This window comes from Lates calcarifer, linkage group LG5, assembly GCF_001640805.2.
Source record: "Lates calcarifer isolate ASB-BC8 linkage group LG5, TLL_Latcal_v3, whole genome shotgun sequence".
Taxonomy (NCBI): Eukaryota; Metazoa; Chordata; class Actinopteri; family Centropomidae; genus Lates; species Lates calcarifer.
Genome location: NC_066837.1, coordinates 12,990,893 through 13,007,070, shown reverse-complemented (window position 1 = coordinate 13,007,070; position 16,178 = coordinate 12,990,893). Strand labels below are relative to the sequence as shown.

General features: G+C 40.2%; 1 protein-coding gene and 1 long non-coding RNA gene across 2 annotated transcripts; one reads left to right on the top strand and one right to left on the bottom strand.

Moving 5' to 3' along the window:
• Positions 1 to 1,765: 1,765 nt before the first annotated feature.
• On the bottom strand, positions 1,766 to 4,651 carry LOC127142474 (uncharacterized). Its single transcript, XR_007813246.1, has 3 exons — positions 4,542 to 4,651; positions 3,701 to 3,908; positions 1,766 to 2,589 (listed from the first exon to the last, which is right to left on the bottom strand). It is a non-coding gene; the product is annotated as an uncharacterized LOC127142474 (long non-coding RNA).
• Positions 2,916 to 14,545, top strand: mttp (microsomal triglyceride transfer protein). Its single transcript, XM_051070598.1, is given in 19 exon segments — positions 2,916 to 3,202; positions 4,568 to 4,755; positions 5,006 to 5,149; positions 6,859 to 6,966; positions 7,059 to 7,175; positions 7,267 to 7,406; positions 7,498 to 7,648; positions 8,196 to 8,353; positions 8,513 to 8,681; positions 8,827 to 8,934; positions 9,104 to 9,337; positions 9,442 to 9,603; positions 9,605 to 9,642; positions 9,767 to 9,864; positions 10,080 to 10,201; positions 10,299 to 10,526; positions 11,437 to 11,561; positions 13,297 to 13,467; positions 13,581 to 14,545. Coding segments are annotated over 19 exon segments (2,670 nt in total). The 5' UTR covers positions 2,916 to 3,141; the 3' UTR covers positions 13,729 to 14,545.
• Positions 14,546 to 16,178: the final 1,633 nt, after the last annotated feature.

The window sequence follows — 16,178 nt, the reverse complement described above, 5'->3', positions numbered from 1 at the left end:
CTGTGTTTCTAATGAAGAATTACCCAAATCACATCCTCTCTGTAATATGCAAGTTTTCTTTCTAACTACACACTGCAGACATTGATTTCACTGATCAACACAGAACCAGGGGCAGTGCTAGAAGTTTTGTTTCCTCTGATAACAGCTCTCACACAGTAAATATCTGTTGAGCTCTACTGCCCCCTGAAACTTTCAGGCTCCCTTTGACAATTTACTTTGTGTACTACACCTTTTACATTTTTCCATTATAGACTGAGTGACAGCAACGGTGCACATATTGATCTTAATTTAGCTACCCTCCATTGGCTCCCACAATGTTTAGAAAGCTATTCATAGTCTTGCACTGTCTTAGATTAGTGACCTCTTGACCCCATGGGTGCTTGTTTGAAACCTGTTGTTGTTACTGGCAAATTTGTTAGCTGTATCATCATGAGATAGATCTTTATAGTTTAAAAATAAATAAATCTTTTTGTAGTCATTTTGTGTCTGTTTATGGTCATTTTGCACCTCTGTATGGTTGTTTTGCGTCTCTCTGTGGCCCTTTTGTGTGTCTCTGGCTAGCTTGTTTGCAATAATTCTGACCTGCATCATTATCTTTATCCAGGAACAAAAAGTATATCTTATAGATAATCTCACAAAATAGGGGAAAAACCTGTTCATCCACTGTAAAAAGGCAGTAATCATCCCTCATTGTGGCACAGGTCATGACATACTTCCTGGCACTTTATCAGTCACAGCTGATCTGTGACAGATATGGTGTCCACCGGAGAAACCCAGCAAGAGCAGCAGCAGCAGCTACTGACTGCTGGCTTGAGTTGGACATTGACATCAGAACTATTATCTACTGACAGACCGGCTTCCTAACTTACAGAGACATGTAGCTTCAGGTCATTGAAGGAATCATTGGATAAGGAGAGCAGAGATGATGTGTGTGTGTTTGTTGGACAGAGATTGTGTAATTTCAGATAAGATTCATCTTGAGAAGCTGCACCACCTCTGGACAGGAGGACAGTCAGCATCAGCAGACAAACACTGACACCCACTGGCTGCTCAGATAAATTCACATTTACTGTGATACTGTCTCTTTGTTTTTACGCTTACACTTCTATTCACAACATTTCAGAGAGATTTTCAGTCTTTAACACATTTATTGAAGCTATAACTCTAGTCTTACAGATTAAGATTTACACAAAACCAGATTATAAACTGTAATGCATTGTTATGGAATAAACACTGCGTTTGACAGTGTAACTTCAGCTTGACCAGCTGCAGCATAATGATGCATCAGTGATAATAACTGAATGATACAGTGATGTACCACAGATGCTCTTTGTGTACATTTGATGTGGATACTTTTCTGCACTTTTACTTCCAGAAGACTTGAATGCAGGTCCTTGTAATACTTTGGTACTAGTACTTTTACACATCTTCTACCAATGAAATAGTTACAGCAGCAATTTTCCACCTTGTTTGTAACTATAAAACACATTTAACAAACTAAATGTCTTGTAAGACAGGGTTTTCTCTCCTTTACCATCCTGTGCGTACAGTACATTTAGGCTGAGGATGCTCATCACTGCATGGACCACTACCCATTACCCGGATGATCTGTTTTCCTTGTCACAAACCTTTTGTCTAATCTTTTGATTTAAAATGTTTTGTATACTCACCAGTTCTCAGTTGGTAGAGCCAGACCACTAAATCTATGAGGCTGACACATGGACCCATGTCATTGTGTTATGAGTTTATATTAAAGTAAACCTGCTTTAAAATAATAATAATAATACAAATGTTTTATTTATGGATCTTCACAGAACATACCAAGCCAATGGATAACATATTAAAGTGAGAACACTAACACAGTCCAAAGATGTTAAAAATACCACTACGTCTCTGTGTTAACAAAGTTGCAATGTTATTTACAATCTAGCCGGATCAGTGGTTTTGAGTTTGTCTGTTGTAAATATCATTAAAACATCAGCAGTCTCATCAAACCTATATCAAAAGGCATAAAGCTGCTTTGGTACTAAACACTTTTACATCAAATGAGATGAGAGCTAACCATAATAAGATCAGATAAACTGTAGAATCATACAACAGTGTTATGATAGAGTGAGCATTCATCTATCTCATCCAAATAAAGACAGCAGGGCAATGTCTGCTGCCCCTCCTGATGAATAAATGATTAAGGCTGTCATCATTTGTACTGGCTCCTGTAAGAGGCAGACTCAAGGGTCACTTTAGCTGATGGGATCTTTAATCAGCCTCATAAACTCATCCACCTACACACACACACACACACACACACACACACACATGATGATTAGAACACCATTCTAGTAACACTGTTAATAATTTTGATTAAACAGATTAAAGTTGCAGCATCTTCCACAGCTGTAATTGAGTTTAATTGCATATAACACATGTCTGTGCTTTCTTTAAAAAATCTCCTGCTCTTCAGATGAAAACCTGCTGAGTTTTTGGTCCTCCTCGGATGCTGTAATTTGAGCCAGAGGGCTGCTTTCACACACAGACAGACTGCCCATTTCCTCCAGCCAGGACACAACGACAAAGTGCCGACTGTTCATCCTGAGGAGAAATTAGGTGAAAGGTGTTAAACGTGAAGACGTCTCTCTACAGCCTCCTGGTAAATATAAATGAATTCCTCTGTCCAATATAACATTATTAGCCTGCTGTTTGTTGACTTGTCAGGACATGTGCTGGAAAACCCAAACATCCAGACATCAGGTCTCACTTTTTCGCTTGATGAACTGAATCAATCAGATAATCCTATTTCACTGATTGATCGATCACGTGTCCGCGCTCAGACGCAGCAAACACCGCTGGCTGTATTAAAAGAGGACACCTGGCTGGCAGAGGCTCCTGTCAAATCTGTGCTCCTCGGGTTAATGATTTGCTGGTTATCTCGTACTTAGTACTTGAGTGTGGAGTTTGGAGTCTGCCCTCCCCTCCGATAAAACATAATAGGAGAAGCTTGGACTTGCTTTGCCTTTCTTTTTGGCCCTTTGCTGCTTCTCCAGCCACTGACTCTGACTCTGGGTCTTTTTTTTTTTTTTTTTTTTCGGTGTGTGTGTGTGTGTGTCGGTTTTGATTCACCTGGCCGCAGAGAGAGGACGCACAATGTTAACTCTTGTTGTGTTTTTGCTTTGTGTAGGCTCCTCTGTCTCAGCTTCTACAAAAGGTGAGTGGATGGGTTCTGATCTGGGTGTAGATATAGTTGGGATGTTTGGACAGGATCCTTTTAGCAAATCATTTTAATGAAGCTTGAAATAATCTACTTCATCCTCAGTTAGTAGAGGTATGACATATTTGTGGTTCAAAATGTCACTTTCTTGTTCTTTGGAAGCTCTGCCACAGATGACAAACTGGAAACTAACTGGTGATTGTTGATAGTATGTGTTTGTGCAGCTTCAGTCTATATTGCATTGTGCCACAGAGAGTCTAAAATCCTAAAATGAATGAATGAATGAATGAATGAGGAAATCACACAGGGTGATGTCAGTGTCTTATTCATTTCTAATGCACTGGGTCCACACACTGCTGCTCTGTGACATCACTGATAAGAGGTGAAAGAGTATAGTCAAGAATAATAATGAAACTATGTGGGCTCCCTGTCTGTGTATTGCTCTGGATGTTTCTCCAGATATTTCAGTCAGCTGTTGACAAAAGACAAACTCACCCAGAGCTTTTTATTTGTTGAATTCAGCTCCACGCTCCTCAACGGCCGGTGATGAAATCAAATACTGACACGTGGCGTAATGTCATATCTAACGTAGAGCTCGTCATCAATGGAGCAGAGGAGAGATTTTTATCTTCTCTCACTTTGAACACACCCAGTCAAACGGCCGCTGATCCAATCGCCTCAGTACTATACTGAGAGGATAGTTCTGAAAAGGAAGTGAAAATGGAAAGAAAAAAAGAGCAGTGTGTCTGAATTGTGTTTGGAAAACTAAAAACACAGCACTTTAGAGGTTATCCAGCCCACAGCTAAAGGTACCTGGTATTGTGATATAAGAGAATAATGATAATTGAATGAATTTCCAGAAGTTTTAGTCACAGGTTTAAATAAGCTTCATATTAATTAAAATAAATATTTAAATTACAAGCACAGACTACTGTAAGCTTTCAGGCCTGCTGGTTTGAGTTCATCCACCACAACACTGACTCATCTTTACTTGTGAAAGCTTTTGTCACCACTGATAATACACTTTAAACTAGGAAGGTGTCTCACAGGATGCACCCATTTGGTATCTGGAAGCTCTGACATCCCAGATCCAAGCAGAAATTTGTGATGGTGCAGAACATTTAAATGGAAGAAGTTGAATCCTTCCCAACAAAGTTTACTTGGCTGCTGTGATGGATTACTATTTCAAGTCATTACTAGTTAATATTCCCAGTGTAACATGAAATGAAACCAAATGAAACCAAACCTACAGCATCACACCTTCACACCATAATATGGTAATAGCAGAGAGTTGTCTAATAGATCTCCTTCGCTTTCACCTCTCGTGTTCACTCACCAGCTGTGTTTCCCGTGTTTCTTCAGGTGGTGCTGCTGGGCCCCGTCTGAACAACAACCAGCTGTACAAATTCAGCTACACCACTGAGGTGCTGGTGGACAAGGCCAGGGGGTCAAAAGAGGGCAGTGCTGGCTACAGGATCTCAAGTGATGTTGATGTCAACCTAGTGTGGCGAGATCCCAGCAGCAAGGACGACCAGCTGATTCAAGTGGCGGTATGTTGGTCCAGTGATATGTTGAGAGATGATGTGACGTCATCAATGTGGTGCATTTATTTAAATTTAAATTAAGTGAATTTTAAGATAGGATAATACACGTTATTCGTCTAGCTCCAAATTCACTTTGGATAAAACTGGTTAAGTCTACATGCTTCCTTTTCTTCAAAGTAGCAGCTGGTGTGTTAACAGTTAACTGCAATAAAGGACGGCAGGCTTCAGTTGAAATTAATGAAACTCTCTTTAACAGATCTCAAATGTGAGGCTGGAGCCTGTGTCCCGTCGATCTGAGAAGAAGAACGTCCTTCATGGATCGACAACTGAAAGCGTTTTGGGGAAGACCAAACTGGCAGCTCTGACAAAACCTTTCTTGGTGCATCTTAGAAATGGGAAGGTAAGAGCATTAACAATGCTACTTTATCAGCGGCTACATCACTTATTGCTGCTTTTATCTGCACAACCTCCTAGACTTTTACTAGGTTTTTAGACCTTATTTTGATGTACTGACATACTGTCAAAATAAAACACCTTTTAGTATAAATGGTGAATATTTTTGGTAAACATAAAATGATTTACATCCATTCCAGGTAACTAACATCAGTAGAAATTCCCAAATATTATATTAATTATTTGTTTTCAACCAATTGAGAGTCTTAAACATGTAAGAGATGGTTACATAAGCAGTATTAGTCAGTGTTGTACTTCCGGTGCTCCACTGTTGTTGTCTTCGTGGAATTAGTGAGCTTACTTTCAGTGTGTTGGAGTGATGATGCTGGCAGGGGAAATACCAGACGGATGTGTGTGCGTACAAAGGTCAGCAGGTTCAGAGGGTCAGTGAATGAATGAATGTGCCAGGTTTGTAGAATGGCTCTGGGTCAGTGGATAAGGCTCATTATGCGATTGTGAGATGTTTGAGCCTGAGCCAAACCCATTCTCTGTTATCACTGTATATTATCCATTAATGCATAAGGAAAACTAATAAGCTGATTGTGATATTGCTGAAGAAACTTCTAGCTGCTAGTAGTGATGTATGGAGACACTTCAATATCTTACTGAATATATTTTATCTTACTTTGAAATGTTTCTGTGCAAATTTTACCAGCTGATAAAAGTGCTCACTTTAATGTTGGTTAAAATCTCATGTTAGTTCAGAGTGGAGTAAAGTTTGAACAAATGAGTCGTTAGTTAGTGTGTGTGTCTGTGTCACATGATAGATCAGTGTCTCCCCTGGTGTTGTTCGGTTATTTATACTGATGGCAGGCTGTGGCAGGAAAAATACACAGAGTAGCACTGGATGGTCTATTTATGGTGGTCCTATCTGATATTGTGGTTGAGCGCCACAAATAAATCACATACTGTATAGGAGACGGTGTAGGATGATGTAATAGGCTGCCCTCTGCACTCATGACCAGGACACAGAGTCCATTATTGAACCAAACTGAAACCTCATTGGAGAAATTTGTGGTGTGATATGATATTATTCAGGATTGGTTCAACCTGAACTGTTATTTGAGCTGACTGGGCTTTGGATCCATTTTTTTAAAATCTGACTTAAAAACAAAAAATGTGCTAAAAGTAAAATAAGTAAACTGACTGATACACTAGAATGACCTGCGTCATACAGTAGTTTAACTTATCATGTATACATGTCTTTTGAAGTGTCTTGCTCAGAACAACTTGAGAAGCCTCATCAAATATGTGGTTTCATATTATATGTTCATGCTGAAAACTATATTGGTTGATGTATCATTATCAGACTCTTAGATAAACTCCAGATTCTAACGTGCTCGGGATTCATTCTCTCTTTAATCTCAATGTGCTAATACCAAAGTATTTTTGTATTGTTTTTGATCTGCACTTCAAAGAAGATAATGTTATTTTTGTGCGTCATGTAAATAGGCGCTGATGTCATGACCATGCACACATGTATAAGTGTGCATGGGAAAACTGACACCCTGAAAGTAGCTGTGAGTTGCAGCACGTAGGCACGTTGTTTGCCTCAGTAGCTGCTTTATCTACCTGTCAAAGTGTCTTGACATCCATTGTTTGAAAGCATCATATTTCTGTTTAACATGTCACCTTCTTTTTACACATCTGCTGTAGACAAAAGCATTTTATTCCTACTGGGCTGAACCTGCAACCGTCAAGAACCTAAAACGAGGGCTGGCCAGCTTGCTGCAAGTGCAGCTCAATACTGGGAAGGTTATAGAGGTAAATGGGCAACGATAACTCTCCCATCACATTTATGCTTTTTCGTATTTTAATACATGTAACACCTTAACTTGTTTAATGTCTTTACACAGAATGACGTGTCTGGAAGGTGCACAGTTGAGTACAAGGCAGCAAAAGGTCAAGTGACAAGAACCAAGCTCCTGGAGACATGTAAAACTGCAGAGACTGGATTCACCACGCACAGTCAGGTTAGTCAGCATCCAGACCAACACACCATGCTGAGATGTGGACGTCACTGAATCACTAGTACACCATGTCTCAATGTGTCCCCCCCTTCAGGTCTTGGGTGTGAGCAGGAAGTCCAGTTCTGTTACGGTGTTCACGCTCGAGGACGGTTTTATCCACTCAGCCGTGGCTGAAGAAAAGCACTCAGTGGGTGTTAACGCTCGCAACTCTGCTGCAGCTAAAGTCGTGTCAAGGTAAACAAATAAATCTGTGGTGCCGTGTCTAATAGGCCTATCAGCACATGTTACATTTTGTTAAATTTTGTTGTTACGTTTTGTCTCCCAGGCAAACCCTCACGCTGGTGGGCACAGAGGCCGGACCACTGGAGGCTGCTGGGAAAGATGTCTCTGGGGTTGTCAAGTCAGTTGATGCTAAACTGGCAGCTGTTGGTATCGTGGCTGAGAAGGTCAAAACCCAATGCAAGGGTTGTCCATCAGTGAGTGCCTCTCTTTCATACACCACGTCTTCACTCTCACACCACAGACTGACCCACTTAGCAAATGGTCTTAATAGATTTTGGATATGAAAGGATAATTCTGGCAGTTCTGGGTCATATATTTGTAGTTTTTTGCCATCAAGACATGAGTGCAAGTGAAGGATCACGCAGGTTTTAAAGAAGGAAACAATTATTCAAATGATCTAAACCAAAAAAGAAAAGACTATTCATGAATTTGTACGAGTCATTATAAGTTGCAGGTCAAGAGGACCTGTTGTACACATATTTTTTTTATGCAGGTGAATCAAGATTCCTGCACACTGCTCTTGCATTGAAGACAGTTGTTGAATCAATATAACATTTCAGTCCATTTAGAGTGTAGAGCTGAGTATTAAAAAGGTCCATGCTGAGTTGTACCAGTCATTAGTGCAAAATGACTCTTAAATAAGATCTGTTAGTAAACAGATACTGTATATTTCTGTACTGTAATTATTGACTGAAGCCAATCTGTCTGCTAATCCCCCCTCCTCTGTGTTCTTCCTCTTAGCTTTTTGAACATTGGCAAGCTCAACAGAAGCAGCTGGAGCCAGCGAGCCTGTCCAAAGCCACGGCTCCTCGCAGCTTCCTGGCCCTCATCCAGAGCATTAGGAAGGCGTCCAAGGACGAGATCCTCAAAGTGCTGAAGAGTGCCAGCAAGACATCTCTGTAAACAAGCTCCTCCTCTTCTCCTACATCTTATTTACTTCCTACTGACACCCGTCACTCTGCTGTTCTTTGAATTAGTGTAACTTTTACGATTCAGAATGGCCATATTCAAAAGGATGAACTTAGTTACTCTGTTTAACCTCTTCCTGCTGCTGTCAGACCTCAGGTGGTGGATGCTGTGACCTCCTCCCAGACTGCTGCATCCCTGGATGCCATGCTTCAATTCCTCAACTTCACCGATGCTAAAGGTTTGGTCCTGCAGGAGAGATTCCTCTACGCATGTGGCTTTGCTTCACATCCCAACGAGAGAATGCTCCAGGCTCTGCTGGTGAGTGTCCATGTTGGCGTCACAACAAAACAAACACTTCTCATATCAAAAATGATGTTATAAAAAAAAGTTATGATATAATTATCATTATATACCAGCATGCAATGTTTTCAATGAATTTTAATCAGACTTGTTTCCTTTTCAGGACATTTCCAAGGGAAAGATCAGCAGCACTGACATTAAAGAGTCTGTGGTGATCATTATGGGAGCCCTGGTCCACAAACTGTGTCAGAAAGGAGGGTGCAACTTACCAGTAAGCATCTAAGAAGATGATATTAAAAACTAAAAACATGTCATGTAAACCATTTAGGATGGTCAGCACTCAGACATGGAGGTGTACATTTCCTCTTTGGAAACTCAACCAGATTAGGAATGAATGTGAGAGCAGTCTGATGATCCCCTGCTGCATGTTTACCTCTCAGACAGTGGTGAAGGTGAAGAAGCTGATTTTGGACGGTCCCGACAGCACACAGGATGAGTCCGAGGTCCAGATGTATCTCCTGGCTCTGAAAAACTCACTGCTCCCTGAGGCCATTCCCATCTTTACCAAATATGCAGAGTCAGAGGTTGGAGCTTACAACACCATCTCTCTCACCGCCCTGCAGAGATACGATATCAAGCTCATGACAGATGAGGTATGCCAGAGTTAACATTTTGTTTTAACTGACGTGCGTGGATGTTAAAAATACGTCGATTTAATTAGCGTGTAACAGACACTGAAACCATGTATTTCTCCGCCATCTCAGGTAAAACAGGACAGGTGAACAGGGTTTACCACCAGAATCGACGGATCTACGAGAAAAACGTGAGAGCTGCCGCTGCTGACGTCATCCTCAGTAGCAACCCTTCATACATGGAGGTCAAGAATCTGCTTCTGTCCATTGGAAACCTGCCCCATGAAATGAACAAGTACATGCTGTCGAAAGATCCAGGACATCCTCCACTTCCAGCTGCCTGCCAGGTGTGTGACGGGACATTTGATGGATCTGCAGAGATCAGAACTTTTTAATGGAAAGGGTGTAAAAACTGACAAAACATTATGTGTGCTTTATTTAATTAAGTAATTTTTTTTCTGCACTTTTCAGCAAAGTCATACGCCAAGCTATGAGGGACATGATTTCCCATAACTATGATCGATTTGCAAAAGTTGGGTCATCATCTGCGTTCTCAGGATTCATGGCACGTAAGTAATCATCTCTCAGTCTACAAAAAGGGGAGAAATTTCACAAAATGTTGTTGAAATATTTACAATCTGATATAAAATGTGGAAAAAGGATGTTAAAATTGTTGTGAGTCTTATTCCTCTATGTTTTAAGCAAGAAGACCACTAACATTGTAGCTACATGGATACTAATGGAGTACTTTATTCAAAAAAAAATAAAAAATCACTCTCTACAGAATCTGCTGATGTGACCTCTACGTACAGTTTGGACATCCTGTACTCAGGCTCTGGCATCCTGAGGAGAAGCAACATGAATATTTATGGTGCTAGTAAAGGAGCAATGCTACATGGACTACAGGTAAAGAAACAACAGAAATGGTTAGAAATGTTCAAGTAATGCAGGTGAAATACCAGGAAAGATCAAATGTCTGTTGGATATTCCTCATGTCTCGTAGGTGGCAATCGAGGCCCAGGGTCTTGAGTCACTGATTGCTGCCACACCTGACGAGGGGGAGGAAAACCTGGAGTCGTTCGCTGGGATGTCAGCTCTGCTGTTCGATGTCCAGCTGAGGCCCGTCACCTTCTTCAAGGGTTACAGCGACCTCATGTCCAAAATGTTCTCCATGACTGGGGAGCCTATGAACGTGGTGAAAGGTCTCATCCTGCTAACTGATCATTCTGAGGTATGAAGTTACTGCTGCATAACACGTCAAGGACCCATTTGCACAAGAGCTACGTATGGTCGCCGAACTTCTTCCTAGTTTTTAAAGCTAACAGTTTGTGTAAAAGAGCAGCCAACAGTAATGAGTCATGCATGCAACAGGTAGCGACAGCTTGTTTACTTGGTCAGATGCAAACAGTATGTTTGTGCAGTCACAGATAGCCTGTGACTCAAGTTAATAACTTCAGTTGTCGAACTTAATGATGTGAGTGTGAACAAGGTCTAAATGTGTACAGCTGATGCAAGGATGTGGCATTTCTGACCAGTTATAGACCAGCTAACTTGAAAGTAATGCTTCTATATTAAAGGTTAAATATGGTTGGGGTTACTCTATATACAATTTATATATTGTACCATAAAAAGACCAAAACCAGCAATGTGTTCTCCCGTCTTTCAACATTTTCTGACTTGTCTGTAGCACTGATCTCCAGGTCCACTGACTCATACAGCTCCTTAAGTCTTTTAAAGCAGGTCATAAATACACATTTTAATTTTTAAAAAGGCAAAATAATTTAAATTAAAAACAACTAATAATATTTGGCAAACATGACTCAAACAGGAGTAACAGTGCATTTATTGGGGACTATTTTCAGTGAATTCATACATGATTTGTTAGCTAGTGAGCTAGGATGGTGCAGGTGGGATCGACTCTAATGATAAATGATAGTGCCAATATTCATGGTGATGAAGGAAAATGTGGACGTAAGATGTCATCAGAAGGATCGACTCGTTGTTTGCTTTTAGTCTTTTCACAGAATTTAATATAAACAATAAAACATATATCTCTATGAACCTTTATCACTGTCAAAAACTTGAGTGAGACATAATCAAGTCTTCCATTGAGTTTTTTCTTCTCCTCTTTGGTCCTGCAGGTCATCCAGCTTCAATCTGGTCTGAAGGCGAGTACAGAGTTTCAAGGAGGTTTAGCCATTGATATTTCTGGAGGCATGGAGATCAGTCTGTGGTACAGAGAGTCCAAGACCAGCGTCAACAATAGGTACAGTCCAGACAATAAAATAAGCAACTGTTGCAGGTGTTTTTGTCTTACAGCTGAGTTGGGGCACCAGTAAACCTTTAACCTGGTGTAATGTGCTATGTATGTGGGTCACAGAGTCAAGAACAACCATGTAATGATAAATTATCTCACAGAGTACATTTGTGAAGTACTGTATGTACAGTATGATGTAACACACTTGCAGGGCAAAGGCCCTTGTGATAGACAGACAATTCTTAGAAAACAACCTTTGTGACTGAAAGGAAAGTTGTTTTAAAAGTTTGAGCCGTGTCACGGCACTGCGAATAGATTCCTGTTGATGTTGGATTCGTGTGAACTTTACAAAGGCTATAAGTGCTGTCTGATTCATTTGTTCCACCGGCACGCTGGACATGCTCCAGTATTGTGCTTCATGCCTGTCTCATTTCTAGGTTTGTGTGGATATGACGTCAGCTCTGTCTGGCCCTCTATTTTAAAACAGTACAGTCAACGCACAACACTAGCTGCTGAAAATGGAGCACATCATCACGCCAGTGTCAGTTAGCTTGCGGCATCTGGTGATGAAACAGGGGTTAAACCGCAATGCCACAGATTTTTAACATTTGAATATGGTGTGATTTTCCTGTGCAGGGCTGCATACGCACCTCAGTACTTTTTAAGGACCAACCCTTTTTTGTCCATAACAGTAACTGAAAACCAAACTCAAGAACCAAAACTTGACACTGAATGTTTGGTCAGCTTCATCATCTTGTTCACTTGGTTTTTAGTCAGATATTCTCTGAATTTTAATGCACAAATGTATTTTACTTAGCAGTTTAAGTTACCAAGTTAAGTTTCTGGACTGACACTTGAACATTTTTTTAAACAATTTCCAGCCTTAGCATTACACTTGCTTTAGTGACACATTTAATTAAAGGCTTTATATGTACATTTCCACTAAGAATGGCTTTCAAAAGATGAGAAGAAAGAGGGGGTTTAATGGGAATCTAGGTGAAGAAGCCAAAAACACATGATGCTGTGGAATTAATACCTTTTTTGGAGCAGCATCACAGACAATGAAAATATGGTTTAAGACATATGGAGCTTCCTACTTCTGTTTTGAGGATTTCCTGCCCTTCACCATTGTTAAGGGTAAACATCATGGATTTGGACTCCAGGATGATTTGACCCATGTGTGCAGGGGAATGGCAGAGGCAGGTGAATGGATCAGCATAGTTGTACCTCTTCCACTCTGATAATAGACTGGCAGGCTATCTATAGAAGCAGAACAAACCACACTGGCATCCCTGCCAAGGCATGTCTCCATGGGCAAAGTTACAGAGGTTGGATTTTCAACCGGTTGGCACAGACTTTGACTTGAAACATAAGGAGAAGTTGTTACATGGTAGTTAAAGTCTACTTGTTAGTGACTGAGCTTTACTGTGCTTTTGAGCCACTGATACAACAACATGGCCACAAAGAAGGCCCATATGCCACAGTAGTTATACCAAGACTAAAGAAATCACACTATGCTACTAGTTAACTAGTAAAAGTTTTTTAATGGATGAGGGACATTGTGACTGTTGAATTTTCCCAGAAAACATGAAAGGAGGATAAATTCAGACAACTACTAGATGGCTTCAGATGTCTATCTGAAGTCAGATCTAAGCCTTAGTCGAAGTCTGTGAAACCAGCCTGATTTATTCAGCTTTGTCTGCTGAACACATTTTAACTGGTTTTCACCTGCTTGTGGTTTCAGAGGAGCACTGGTGGTCACTGGTAACATTACTGTGGACATGGACTTCATGAGAGCGGGCGTAGAGGTCAGCTTTGAAACAGAGGCATCCCTGGATTTCATCACCACTGTCCAGTTCTCGGAATATCCCTTCTTGGTGTGCATGCAGATGGACAAAACCACTTTCCCCTTCAGGTACTGTAAGACCTTCCCCCAATAAAGAAAAGATTCATCACTCATTGGGGGTTTTATTATTATGTCAACTTAAACAAAACCCTAACTTTCCATTCTCAATGTTCTGTTTTCAGTGAATATGTGACCAAATATGAGAGCCTGTCATCAGGCAGGAACGTTGTGTCGCGTAGGAGCAAGAAGCAGCTGGTCCCTGGCTCTGAATTCCCTCTTCACCAGGAGAACTCAAACATGTGCAAGAAGGTTTTCGACTCCAGCTGGTAGAGATAGAGTGAACTCTCCAGGAGCGAGTCTTCTCTATACTAATGGGCAGGTTATTGTAACTCAGTTCATTGAGAGTTCATTGCATTCAGGGACAGCTGTCACACCTCAGCCTTAAGCAGTGAATGACTGTGAGAGAGAAAATTGGTGAATGTTTTTTTTTTTTTTTTTTTTAAAGAAGACATGCAATGTTTACATTCCTGTGAGTATTTAAGTCATTTTAATTTGACGTTTTGTTTGAAATCAGGAATTCTTACATTGTCTTTTTATGGATTTCTTTGAAAATTTATTTATGACGGGCACATAAGGATGTATGTTTTATTTGATGCATAATACTCAGCACAAATAGTACCACTGTAATTTTCCCCAACACAGTTACAGTAAAGCCATATATGTAAATATCACACTGGAGGCGGTGGATTAACTTTCCCATTAACAGAAACGCTCCTTTCACTCAACATTCCTTTGTTTTTTAATTAAATGTGTTTACTACAAAGGAGCAATTTATTGTTTTATGTCACACTTGAAATAACTTATGTACTGGAATAATGATTAGCCATTAATTCCATCGTTTATAATCATGTTGGTGATTTGTTAATTGCTCCTACAGAGAAGTGTGTGTATTGTCTTTACATTGATGAAAATCACACTTGTAAAAGTGAATCTGAATATATTTTTTTTTGTACGTGGCTGTAATTGCTAAAAATGCTTGGGCAAGGCAAAGACTTTTGAGCGACTTTGAATTTGTGTTTCCATATTTAGGGATCACTCTGTTGGATTTGTAATTGGCTGACATTAAATGTGAACTGGAAACACTGTGCTTTTTGAGGTGGTTTATTGTATGGTATGAACAACAGGGCTAGATCAACCCTCTGGGAGCTCCCAGAGAAAATTGAGTCCCTTTTGTCTTTAAAGGGATTCTACAGAGACTTTTAGAATCAATGCCATTGGAGTTGTTCTGGTGGCATGTGGTGGCCTTTAATTTGTCACCCATACTGTATATATACTAAATACCATGTACCAATACCATAGAATCAGTCCAGATGTGGGAGTAGCATCTGGCAGTTGTGCTGTATGTGAGCCAGACATGGGCTGAGGAACAGGGAGGTCTAGGAGCCAGATAAAACACAAGTATTCTCTTGAATAATTTTGCTACCTTAGCCTCAACTGTTCTTTGTGTTAGTGCTAATTAGCAATGTTAGTATGCTAACAAACTAGCTAATTATGAATATTGTATACCTGCTAAACATCAACTAGAATGGCTGTAGATTCAGTCGTGCTGACAGAAAGTGGACCCTGTGTAGGAGTTCTTGCCATCTGGTGGCTTCAAGCAACGAATAAACTTTAAAAATATTTAATCAGAAAACTCAACAATTTGAACTTGTATAGATCACAGCAGATTTAGGTGAGGTTTTCTTTCTACTCCATACTGTGTAGGTTGTGTCCACATTAGCATGTTTGTTAGCTTCACTGTTTTAAGTGAACCCCAAGCCCTCATTTGTATTGGTGGTTTGTGGTATGTCTATGGAGACAAAATGTGCCTTAGTGGCCTAAATGCAAGACACACTTGTTGATCCAGGTGAGGCAATAAATCTTGACTTTTCTTGTGTCACAGCTGTGACATCAGAGCCCCTACTGGCATCCAAACACAACAACTGGGCCTTAATGTAGATTCTTTAGAAACCACTGAGAGCAGCTGGGGGCAAACCAGTGTCTGCCAGTCTCGCTGCATCCATGGCAACCAAATAAACACAACAGCAAACTGTCAGGTTAAACTTAAGCCTCGGCCCGGGTGATGTTTCAGTGTCACCAGAAAGCTAACCTTGCACGCTGGCAGATGCCAAATGTGTACTTCTGTTGGCATAAATCTGTTCGATTGCCTTTGACCCATGTCATTTAGTTTTTGGTGTTTTCAGTGGTGAAACTTTATCGGTCGTGTATCAAACTGCAGACAGCCGCATTAATAAGGTCACGGAGATAGAAGGAAATAAAATGAGACACACAGAAACAGTTCAGAAACAGTCTATCAGCCACAATCAAAGTACATAAGACTGTTTAAGTGTGGAGGGATGGATGAGGTTGTTCTCTTAAAAATACTAATCATTGCAAGTTTTAGCTTTACTGAGGAACACTGACACATAATGTTGCTAAATTTATTTTCATGTGGTAAATTTGATCAGATCATTCTATCTTTCTATATTTGGTACCACTCTCTAATAAATCACCATTTATAAACGTTGTATACACTGAAACTATAAAGGCCTCATTAATGATTGATTTATGTTTCAAGATCAGTTATAAACCATTAATGGGAGCAACTTCTGGGTTTCCGTGTTGTCAAACACCCCTTTGGCTCTTCTGTTTGACCAGCTAAACATATTTCTTACAAGATTTTTTAAATGGTTTGATGAATTAATAAATAATTTATTAATCACTCAATCAATCAATTAATC